Here is an 11,987-nt window from a genome sequence, read left to right as displayed (position 1 = left end):
TGAATGCTTCTCATAGACGGACATGCAAATGCAAACTGTGAAAACTACTTCGTTTCCTTACGCAGCTTTAGGTGTTCACTGAATCCTTCTGTGGGCTCCTCTAGGCAACCCAGCAGAAAATAATGTAAGGATAGCTTTATGCTCTTTTAATGTTTTACAGCAGCTCAGGAAGTGGTAAAAGCCTCATTCTAAGTGCACTGAGCTATTAGCTGCACCTTACAGAACTATATAAACTACAGTTCAAGAAAAGCTGCAAAGGCATCTAAGAACTAGGACCTTGAACTGAAAATGGGGAGCAATGAGAAACCGTGAAAGGCCAGCACCACATTACATCTATTCTCTACATTTTGGTTATAGATATTTTTAATGAAAATCCAAAGAAAAGTAGTTTAAGTGTAACAGCCTGCCTGCATCTGAATCAAGCAGGGGCACAGGTCTGTCAAACTAGTGCTGCATCCTGCAGAGGCCTGAATGCAAAATAAGGCTGTGCAGAGCAAACCCTGCAGTAACCAAGTTGGTGCCTGGCTTATTTTTGTGTTACCTAAGCACTGAGTCCTAAGTCTGAGAAGCTTGAGGGACTGATCTGGAAGGTGCTGTGCTGCTGGCTGCTTTGTCCGCTTGCCAGCTGGGTCTGTTGTCTGCATGGGAAATGTCTGGTCCCAGAGCCAGCGGTGAGCCAGGGGATGGATGGCTCCAGGAGCTGCACACCAGCTGCCTCGAACAGGATTGATCCATTCCTGCCTTATTCGCACATAGCCTCACCTTTCTAAGTCCCTATTTGAGCCGATGCTGTTACTATTAAAATGCACAAGATGCACCTTTGTTCCTGGTGCTCACTTTCAAAAGTTTCCCCACGGTTTTGGTTTTATAGAACTAAAATAACAGCTTGTCCTTGAGGACCCGCGTGACTACCGCGTGCTACACTAACACCAGCCGAACGACTGACCCCGGCGCGGCAGATTTTCTTAAAAGCCCCCCGCACGCACTCGGCGTGGGCACCGTGGCGGTGCGGGGCGCCCCGGGCACCTCAGGCGGCCCCCGCCTGGAGCAGCTCCCGGTGTCCCGGCGGTGCCGCCGCCCCCTGCCCCAGCGCGGTGTGATCCCCGGCCGCCTCGCCGCACCTTGGCTGCGGTCCATGGCGCGGTAGAGCAGGATGGCGCCGAGCAGCCCCGCCGTCTCCAGCAGCAGCAGCCCCTTCACGACGCGCAGCGACATGCCTCACGGCGCCCTTCCCTCACCGCGCTAACGCTGCACATGCGCGGCGCGCCCGCCGTCTGCGCACGGCAATTCCTTCCGCTGGTATCTTCGCGGCCCCGTAATGGCCGATCCAGCGGCGGCGCCGAGGCGCTAACGCGCGGCCGGGCCGCAGACGGCCGGCCCGGGGCTGCGGGGAGTGGCGGAGGCGGAGGCCCGTCTGGGCAGCCCGCGGCTTCCCAGCCTCGCTGTGCCGGGGCAGGCCCGGCGGGCCCGCTGCTCTGCACAGTGATCGCACCGGGCGTAGGGAGAGAAGATTATTTAGAAGATAATAATTCACTTTTTAAGAAAGGAATAGCAAGAGTCAAATAATTTTTCAGGGAGTTGCAATTTCATCCGAGAACATTCAAAGTGTTGGTGACAAGTCAGATCTCATCTAACTTGTACAATCCAAAATTTAAGTGAGAACTTCGTTTACCAGTTTGCTAGTGGTTCATAATATACATAAGAACAGTTACTTCAAGCAGAGCAATGTGTAAATGTGATACTGCCTCTGAAACCTGCCCGAACTCTGTCAGAATGAGCTTATCTGTGCAGCATTGCATTGTACTTCAGACATTTGCAGAGGACACTATCAGAAGTTCATTTTAAGAAAATGCTAAATGTTAAGGGTGTGTAGAGGTCACTTTACTAGCATATCCTTGTGGAATCAAGATACTTTTTTCATATTAAAGTACAGGTGGCAGTCCTTGGCTGCAGCCTCTTGCCCTCGGCGGCCTCTTCTGGCTGCTGGCAGCAGGTTGGGCTCGCCACCGCGTTTCCCTGCAGCCCCGGGGGACCCCCAGTCCTCTCCCCACTGTTTGATCTGGGGATGTGTGTGTCCAGCGCAGCTCGGGGGCCAGGCCAGGCCCTGGTGCCCCATGTTGAGGCTCTTCGGCAGGTGCTCCTCATCTCCTGCTGCTTCAGCGGGTGCAAGGGCGGCTTTGCAGCTCCTGGGAGCCAGCGCTCCTGCCAGGGGAAAACAGCTACCTAAGGCTCACGACCGTCAGAAAAGGATCCTTGTTCTGTCATGGAGATGCAGAAAAATCCTGGGCCATGCAAGATTTCAGTGTTTAATTGTCTTTTTAACATGAAAAAGGCATTTGTGCAGACTAGCTCCCACAGAGGGGTATTTAGAACCTAAAATGACAGAATCATTTCCCTCTCAGTAGTGTCCTTTCTGTTTATAGTTCTGGCTTCATTGTTCTCTATTATTCACTATCTATTTCTCTTAACTCATAGTATGAGGCTGACTTTATTGCCAAAATAAAACCTGGGATTTTTCTTATTAGGGACTTTTCTTTTTGTGATGCTTTTTTTTTTCCTATTAATATTATGTAAGATTAGATATTTGCTGCTCATTCTTACAGGGCAATTAATTTTGCAGCTCTGTTTTCCCTGGTGGCTGAGCTTGCAAGTATTGCGTGAACTCAGTGGGATTTCTTACTAAAGTAATTCCTGCTCTGTAGATTATAAGTGGACAGGAGCAACCCGGCTTCCATTTACAGAAAGGTGGAAAGGGAGGAGAAAGAAACCTATCAAATTTGGGGGAGGGCAAAAGCAATGCTAAGGATTTTTACTCCACCCTTTAAAAATGTCTATTTAAAAGGCATTTAGTGCATTAGACTAACAGTTTCACACCTCAAAGGTGGTAAACATGGCTGAGGATAAAAAAGCCTTCATTGATGAGATAAATAAGGTGTTGGCAAAGTCTGAAGGTCTTACCTTGAAGGACCTGCTGTTCTCGTACCAGGGGACCCCATATCCTGTTGTAGCGTGCAGCGTGGAGACATTCCAAGCTCTGGAGAACCTGGAAGCCAGAAGAGATGATATGGTGCTGGTGTCCTACCCAAAATGCGGTGAATACACTATATGTTGCTTACTGTTGTCTACAGTACTGTAACTAATTATTTTACACAACAAGAAGGAAAACCAACTGATTATGGTTTTATGTTGTGTGGGGATATTGGGCATTTCTCCTACAACCAGAGGCAGCAGTCTTAATCTTATCTTAATCTTATCTTTATCTTAATTCAGCAGTCTGTTGCCCTGCTTTTTAGTATGGTTTGTGTTTCTGAAAGAAAAAGTTTTGGTGTTCAAAACTACTGGTTGGCTGAAGAAGTGAGGTGCTGGTATAATAAACTGCTGGTGTGATAAACTGCATTCTGAAAAGTGTGTTAGTTACGTGGTACATTATAGTGTACAAAAGCAATAAGGTTGCGCATTTGACTTTTTAATGAGTACAAAGTGACTGGGCACAGTATCTTTACTTACAAAATGGTAATCTGTTTCTTGGCATTAATCAATATCAGCATTGTGTTTTGTTTTGTGACTGCAGAATGGTACTGACTAAGACAAACTGGAAGTTTAAATCTTTTAGTTAAGAGATTTGCAGAAAGGAGGAAAGGTGCAACAGGAGCAGTGAAAAAAACCCAACCAACTAGTTAATTTTGATGAGTTCTATTAAACATTAAGTGTGACATGGTTGCTTACAAGGAAGGGATGTGTTCTGCTAATGTAGGAAATCCTATCCAAGCATATGTTTCTTCTTTGAGACCCAAGCAGCAGAAGCTTAGGGCTGGTGGAGAAGATGTGGGTTTAGGGAAGGGTTTCACTGCACTAGCATGGTAGGGGATGTGATCAAGTTGGGCTCTAACCAGAGTCCTAGGTCAAGGTTTCATTCAGTGCATAAAATTCCCATTGTTTGGTGAGTTCTGGAAAGAAACTATGGTGTATTTAGGGGTTTAAGAAGCATGCCTGCAGGGTTTAGCATGAATTTATAGCAGCTGTGAGACACTACACTGAACCAAGAGAGGGCAAATACATAAGGAGGGAGCTGGCACAAAATGTGAAATATGCAACTTTATTTTAAGGAGCCTTCAATTCCATTGGGTTTGGGTCCAGAGTTCTGCTGGACCCTATAAAGACTTAAAAGGTCATTGTAATAACTTGTCACTGGCTTTGATTTCTCTGAGAATTTGGAAGAGTTCAGACATGGAGTCATGATGCTGATTGCATCTGAGGTTTACTAACTCAATAAGCCTCTCCTGCTCAGCGAGACGGGTCGGTAGATAAAGGCAGAGATCTCACACTTAGCTCTCTGCAGGTCGCCAGGGAACACAGCACCCTGTTACCTGACAGGCACTGGTGGAAAAGTATGTACACGGCAGGTTCCACAGCAAAAATGGGAAAGCAGGAGGGAGAGAAAATGCTGCATTTTTGCAGTGCAGTGTAGTTACAATCCACAGGTAAATCCTGCGGAATTTTCTCCTATTTGAATGTTTGCTCTTACAATCTTAAACAGCACTAAACAGATTTCTTGTCCTAATTTCCTATAGCTTGCAAAGTTAGTGGGGGGGAAAGGCAAGGGAGTAGGATAAAGAATGAAAAGGAAAGATTAGCTGCCCCAGTTTGAAACCAGAAATTGCTGGGCTTCCTCTTGCCCCTTGATGTGACACTCGGACCCACCAAGCCATAATGTCACCCGGCAGTAATAAAAGTCTCTCTGCAGGCCTCTTTCCCTCTGAGCTAAGGCAGCCTGGTGTCCAGCTTCCTCTGCCAGCTTCTCTGCCAGGTCTTTTCCATGCAGGGCTCAAACTTTTCAGCATTTCCAGGTTTAGCTGGTCGTGAATGTGCCTGATGAAGGACTCACGCTGAGGCCGTTCAAGAGAATCGTCTCTTAAAGCTTCAATGCTGTCCTCATTCCTTTTATTTATTAAGGATTACAAAGGGTAAGTTACAGTAAAGTATCACTATGTAACCCCTAACACGGGTGTGTGCAGTGGAGAGGAAAACTCTGAAGCAGAGAATGAGAAGAGATGAGGTAGGAATGAAGGATGATGGAGCTTCAGGATACAGGACTTCCAATGGATGGGTTGCATGGTTGAGAAACCAATCTAGAGACTAGGAATTTTAGGTTTATCAATTGTAGCTTTTCTTTAAAATACAGTTTGTATTTGTGCACATGCAATTATTACTGGGCAGATGAGGACATGGATTTGGAGACAAGGTTTTTGGCTCTGATCTGTACCTAAATGGGAGAGCGATATAAATTTTATACTGTGTCCAGTCCTGAGCTTCCCAGTTTAAGAAGGCCAAGGAATTACTGGAGGGAGTCCAGCAGCGGGCTATGAAGATGATTAGGGGCCTAGAGCACCTTTCTTATGAGGAAAGACTGAGAGAGCTGGGTCTGTTCAGCCTGGAGAAAAGAAGGCTGGGAGGGGATCACATCAGTGTTTCCAAATATCTCAAGGGTGGATGTTGAGAGGATGGGACCAGACTCATGTCAGTGGTGCCCAATGATAGAATGAGGGGCAATGGGCACAGACTGAAGCACAGGAGGTTCCATCTGAATATGAGGAAAAACTTCTTTAATTTGAGGGTGCCAAAGCCCTGGAACAGGCTGCCCAGAGAGATTATGGAGTCTCTTTCCCTGGAGACATTCAAAACCTGCCTGGACACATTCCTATGCGATCTGCTCTGCTTTAGCAGGTGGTTTGGACTAGATGATCTCCAGAGGTCCCTTTCAACCCCAACCATTCTGTGATTCATGTTATACAATGATATTGGGTGGTATATGTGTGTAATATTTGTCTGTGTTATAAGACATTGTATGATGTGTACAGATTGTATACACATTATTATGTAAATATGACATGTATCAGCTGCTTCCATCCAAGCACGCTGAGACACAACATGAGGTGGAAGTTATTCCTTTCTGGGAATAACTTTCCACCGAAAGCATGAGAGGTTAAAGCTGTTTGCAGTGTGTGTTCCCTGTTAGTACCTCTGGCAGCTGTGTTCACAGGGGACTCACAGGATGCAGGAGGCGGTGGCAGCTCCAAAGCTCCATCTCTGTGGGCCTGGTGGGAAGCCTTCCAAAAGCCTCCCCACAAGGATGCGGGGAGTGTGCTACGGGCTAAGGTGAACACACTGTTCCCTTGTTTTGTCCTGACAGCAATCATCAGAGCTTCAGTGGAGCAAGCCTTGGGGAGCAGGCAGCACGGCGCAGCTCCAGGAGTGGGCCACATGCTCACGCTGGAATGGGATGCTGTATGAGGGAGGTTTGCTGCAAGGTCCCTTCCAAAGGGTGAGGGGTGGGGAGGGATGCAGGTGTCCAGTGGGAAACAGCTCTTCTAGCACTTGTTCTGGCATGCACGTTATGGAGACAGCAACAGGCACAGCTGAGGACAAGCAGTGGCAGTGACATTGAACAGATGACTCCATTTAGTCCTTGACCCAGGGCACTATAGAGAGGCAGGTACTTTCCTCTGCAGAACGAGCAAAGCTCCTTGCTTGTTCCTTCCTTCTTTTATCCAGACCTCTCCCAGGTGTTTCTCTGTAAAAGCCAGGAAAGCTCCATTTATTGTCACTGACTGTTTTATGAATATATTAAAAATATGTTCAGTGCATCATTGAGTCAGTTGTGCCCCCAGTGCTTCCCACATACTGGTTATAAGTGATCCAAGAAGGTCACAGTTAAGAAGCTGTTGAGGATCTTATTATTGGAAAACATTATTTTGTTTCTAATAATTTGAGAACTTTAGTGTTATTTGTCATTTGATGACTGTCTATTATGCTGAATTAAGCCATGTAATGAGACTCTGAGATCTTATATAAATTTCTGATAGGTTTTTTTGTTTTCTGCTTTTCTTGGTGCAGGTGTGAACTGGCTTATCCAGATTTTAAGTGACTTGATATTTACAACTAGCCAGAGTAAGCCTGTAAGCACGGAACTACCATTTATTGAATGTGGAGATCCAGATAAATATGAGGTTAGTGAAAAGAACCACTTAAAGTCTGTTGTTTTCACTCTCCTGCACCCCCGCACACAAGTCATTAAAATGAAGTCATGCAGCAACTAAAGATATTTCTCCTGAGAGGGGAAAAAAGAGAATCTTGGATGACTAATGCCTTTTGATTAGGGGCTGTTTCACAAAGGCGACTCCCACAAATCATTGCTGCACCCATCTAATAAACCTGTTCTCACTTGTGGTTCTGTTTATTTCTAAAGAGGATGAAGCAGATTCCATCTCCAAGGATTCTGGCAACACATCTGAATTATGATTGCCTCCCCAAGTCTATTTTCAAGAACAAAGCCAAGGTGGGCTTTTTTCCTTTTTCCAAGAACAAGCCTCATGTCTGTGACAATACTAGCATTCAGGAGTAATTTTGGGGCCACATCCTTTTCTTGCTCCCAAGCAGGTGGCACTGGGGGAAGGCAGCTTGGAGATACCTGAGCTGGCTTAGCACCCTCTACGATTTACAGTAGCCTTAGGGGTGCTGTAGTTGACATAAACAAGAACAGGTTTAGAGACTGTTGCAGTGCTCAGAAATGGCTGGAGTGTCACACTTTCCTCTTCTATGCTACTCTCTGCTGTGCCCGACTGTAGTGGGAGTGAATGTGGCAGCAGTATTTCTGGGACATTGGCTGTCTCCTTGCAAAGAGTCACGCTGTTAAAACTTTAATGTTTGTGGTGCTCAGTCACTGAACAATGCTGGATACATAGCACTTAGGAGGTGTACCACAGATGGAGGCTATAATTGGTTAAGGGGTGGGGATGTTTTCTATGTTTCATTGGTATTTTTTCCTGTACGAGACAGGAAAAAAATATAATGTGTATAACAGAAAAATTTAATGTGGGTAATGTGTTTTCAGAAGTGTTTATGCTTCTCTGAGGATTACAGTCTCTTAGGATTTCAAGAACATCATTCCCGTGCTTTGAAAAATGGGAGATGATTGTAACAGCTGCGGTTTCCTCAAGGAAAATCGAAGAGCTTTTCCTACCAGGGGCCTGACAAATGGTTCCTTACGATTTCCTAGGTCTTAGGTAGTTATGGGATAGTATTAAATGATGGTATTACAGTTTTTCCAGTTGCTTTTTTCTGCAACTACTTTACAACATAATCAAATCTTAAAAGTGGTAACAAGGTCTTTATTATGATCACATTATAAATTTCTTCTCCTTGCCTTAACTAATAAAATATTTTGTCCCCCCCAGTATGTTATTGATTGCAGAATGTTTGGTTATACTCTCATTTTGGTTGCTAGGGGAAATAAGTGATCTAAAATTGTTGACCTCTTTCTCCCACTCCAGATACTAGTACTGTTTCGAAACCCTAAAGATACAGCTGTTTCATTTTTCCATTTCCACAACAATGCACCAAGTGTCCCCAGTTACAGCTCCTGGGATGAGTTCTTCTCAGAGTTCATGAATGGGAAAGGTATTGTTATAGTTACTGAATGTAGTAGAAAAAGCAACAGAAAAAAAAAATAAAAACAGCTAAGTGGGTCCAGTGGGAAAACAGCTGTGTCATAATTAGTTTACTGATTGCCATACCTCATGAAAAAGGAGGCAGCTGAATGCCAGAATGGGGAGAAAGTCCAGAAGGTGCTTTGCTTCTGGGTATTTAGCTCTTCCAAGCAAGGAGGGGGGAGCTGCATGACATTGGGTCAATATTCTGCCACTTAGTGATGAAGGAAATGCCACAGATCCAAAGCATTAACAAAATGACTCTTTGTTGTTTTTACTGTTTCTGAACACGAGGCCAAGCACTTAATTAGCAAACCAAATTTTAGATTTAGACTGATGTCTGGCTTTGGCTTTTAAGAGATGTTTAAATGACAATGTAGTAACAGAGGGAAAACACATAATGAAATTCATTTTTCTGTGTGGAAACTGTTTACCTACAAAAGTCCAGAGGAAGTCTCTGTCATTCTGCTGTACAGTACGGTACCATGGAAAGGACAGGCTGTTCTGCTTGTTTGCATTGATGTAACTGATAGGCAACAGAAGGCAGTTCTCCAGTCAGAGAGAAGTAAGTACCCAGTAAGAAAAGAAGGTCACACTGATGCTTTTTTCTCTTCTTTATAGTTGGCTGGGGATCCTATTTTGATCATGCAGTCACCTGGAGCAAACACATTGAGGATGAGAATATTATGGTCATAATGTATGAAGACTTGAAAGAGGTAAAGCAGATGCTGTGCACTGACAGGCAAAGCAAATCTGAGCCCAGTTCTTGAAATCTGCTGAAATTAACAGCGAAACACACAGGTTTCTGAAAGAGCAAAATCAAGTTGATTTTAGCAACCAGTTGAGTCTGGCTATACAAAAGCTGAGCTCCAGCATAATGCAGAAAACATACTGCGAAGGAAAATATATATTGTTGATAGGTGATGGCGATGCGCATCCCAAGTGAGTAAGTCCTTTTTGAGAGGAAGCATATTGCACATCTCCCTTTCGCTGTGTTGCTTTCAGAACCTGACTGCCAGTGTAAAGCAGATAGCTGAATTCTTTGGATTCTCCCCAATGGCAGAGCAGATCCAGTCCATTGCGGACAGGGCCACTTTCCAGGCAGTGAAGGATAAGGCTCAGGAGACTCATGGTGCTGTTGGCTCCACTCTTTTCCGCAAAGGTAAATTTCTTTGTGTGTTGCCAGGGTGGTAAATGGTAGCACTGCATCTCGGGCAGACAGGAATTTGGGTCAGTAGATGGTTAATTTTTATGTACAATTTTCAAGGTTGGGACTTGTTTGAGAAACATGGACTGTGCTTCAGGACACTGTCACTTGACTTCATCACAAGGGCCAGTACCATTCAATAAAGCCCTATATAATGTGAATAGCAGAAATGCCCTATAAATAGCATACTCTTTAGTCATGGTATGCAGTAAGCATCAATTAAAACAAAGAGTTTTATTTTGGCTTCTGTGTGTACTGCAGATAGCCTGACACTCAGTCTACAGAGTACCTCCACGGATTTTTCTTCTTGGGTTTTCTAAATAGCCCTTGTGATTGCCTAAGAACGTCAGTCAATGTGTGTAACCCAGACACTGCAGATTGAGCTGTGTCTTTTAGCCATGGATCAAGCTAGAGCTGTAGACTCGACAACCTCAGGCTGTGGGCTCTCCAAAATCTAGATTAAAGGTAGGCTGCAGCTTAGGGCAGTGTCTGGTTGCAGTGCACAAAGCTCTTGCAGTTAAAAGCCACATCTTTGGACTTTCTGGGTTGGTTTCACAACTGCTGCTCATCTTTCGTATTCTTCTGCAGCTGTACAAGACACATGGCAAAGCTATTAAGGCAGACTAGTAGCTTCGTATGTTTGCTTTATGTTCACATTCTATTGAGGACACCAAACATAAGGCAAACTTAAGAATATATTATTGGGTCAGAGATTTCTTTTCTTGCAGGGAAAAAAATGTTTATCCTGAAATAAGATAGTAAGAGAGTCAAGGTAGTTTTTTTGTTTTAAATCATACTCCTTAGTCCTTACATTCAGTGGTAATAACTTACTCTTCTTTATATTCCAGGTGTTGTTGGAGACTGGAAAAATCTTTTCACTGAAGCTCAGAACCAGGAAATGGATGCCAAATTCAAAGCGTGCTTAGAAGGAACTAAGCTGGGAGCAAAGTTAAAATATGATGTGTACTGCAAGGCCTGAGCCTCCTTTAGAAAAACACTCATGTCCAGGCTGCTTTTCATTCCCTTTTATGGAATAAAAGAGGCCAGGACAACATATAATTTAAAAATCTTGAAAATCCATGCAATTTGCAAACTTGTTTCTGCTGTCTTAACTTACACAAGCAATCCTTGCTTGTATAGTTAGTGACTTCACTGGATTTTCTGAAATGACCTGTAGTTCTTTGGCCTCACTTGGTTTTAAACACTGATTTTTAGCTATGATTTCATATTACCAGCTAGAATCCTGTGTGGAATATATATGTAGTAGTTGAACCTGCTGAAGCCACTGGAAATGTATTCTTATATGTTAGAAGTGATTTTCCAAGAGGTTTTTTAAAACAATCATGAGGTGTCATTTTGATTCCTAATTTCTAAGTTCATAGTATTTTCATAGTATTCGTGTATTATTTTAATTTCGAAGTTCATAGTGTAAAATGAAATTTCAAAAGGTCTTCTTGTAGCTGTCTTTTGCCACTTTCTATGTGCTGATAAATGTGTGAAAAAAAGAAACCTAGTGGTGGAAATTTTCTTCCCCTTTCAACAATAATATTTTTCTTTCCTTTGGAAGTGTGAGATTTCTTCCTGAGCAATTGAAGGAATTGCCTTGGACAGAACTTGCTCATGGAGGTTGTAGTCTCCCTCCTGGTGATGACTTTGTTGCTTAACCTCACCACAGGGTTACCCATGGGGGAAATTTGAAACGTATGTTGAGAACACCAGGTTTTGTCCACATGATTGTCAGGACTCCTGAGCACCCAGCCTGCTTTGGATGTTGAGGAAGCACATGAAGAAGCTCCTGGCTGGGCGGGAATGGAGGGAGCTCCCTTCTTTATTGTATTGTGACAGGGGGGTTGGTAAGCGTCTGGTTGACTTGTTTGGAAGAAGGGAATTCTGAGACATGAGAGAAGGATGTGTGCTACTTGCTTAAGTCCGGAAATTGAGCCTTTGCCTGTACTGCTGAGGTTTGCCTGGGTTGCTTTGTGCTTAACAGCAGTATATATGGTCTCAGAGCCAGGATGTGGATTTTTTTCTGGATATCTGGGAGCTTTAAAGTGTCACTGCCCGGAACAGAATGACTCTCTGTTGGTAGTGCCAAGAGAGCAGTGTGCACAAGACAGTTGAACATTGAATAGTCTCATAAAGAGTTGACTTTTTAGTTTTCCCTTGGGAGGCTGGTTAAACACCAGTCTTTGACAGCTGGTTGTTTTCCCCACCAGTTTATCTCCAAAAAGAAGGAGTACAAAGGAAAAACTTTGAGAAGAAATATGCAGGTAATGCGCACAGTTGCTAATTTA

At 44.1% G+C, this 11,987-nt stretch overlaps 1 protein-coding gene across 1 annotated transcript; it reads left to right on the top strand.

The window, feature by feature from the left end:
* Positions 1 to 2,890: 2,890 nt before the first annotated feature.
* SULT6B1 (sulfotransferase family 6B member 1) lies at positions 2,891 to 10,930 on the top strand (the record flags this gene model as incomplete). Its single annotated transcript, XM_082049007.1, has 7 exons — positions 2,891 to 3,092; positions 6,895 to 7,007; positions 7,247 to 7,336; positions 8,331 to 8,457; positions 9,108 to 9,202; positions 9,492 to 9,648; positions 10,542 to 10,930. The coding sequence occupies 7 exons, from the start codon at positions 2,891 to 2,893 to the stop codon at positions 10,670 to 10,672; spliced, it is 915 nt and encodes a 304-aa protein (XP_081905133.1). The 3' UTR covers positions 10,673 to 10,930.
* Between the last annotated feature and the right edge of the window lie 1,057 nt (positions 10,931 to 11,987).

This window comes from Streptopelia decaocto (assembly GCF_964273445.1).
Source record: "Streptopelia decaocto genome assembly, chromosome: 3".
Taxonomy (NCBI): Eukaryota; Metazoa; Chordata; class Aves; order Columbiformes; family Columbidae; genus Streptopelia; species Streptopelia decaocto.
Note: the sequence above shows the minus strand (reverse complement) of the source record. Positions and strands in the feature narration are given on the sequence as shown.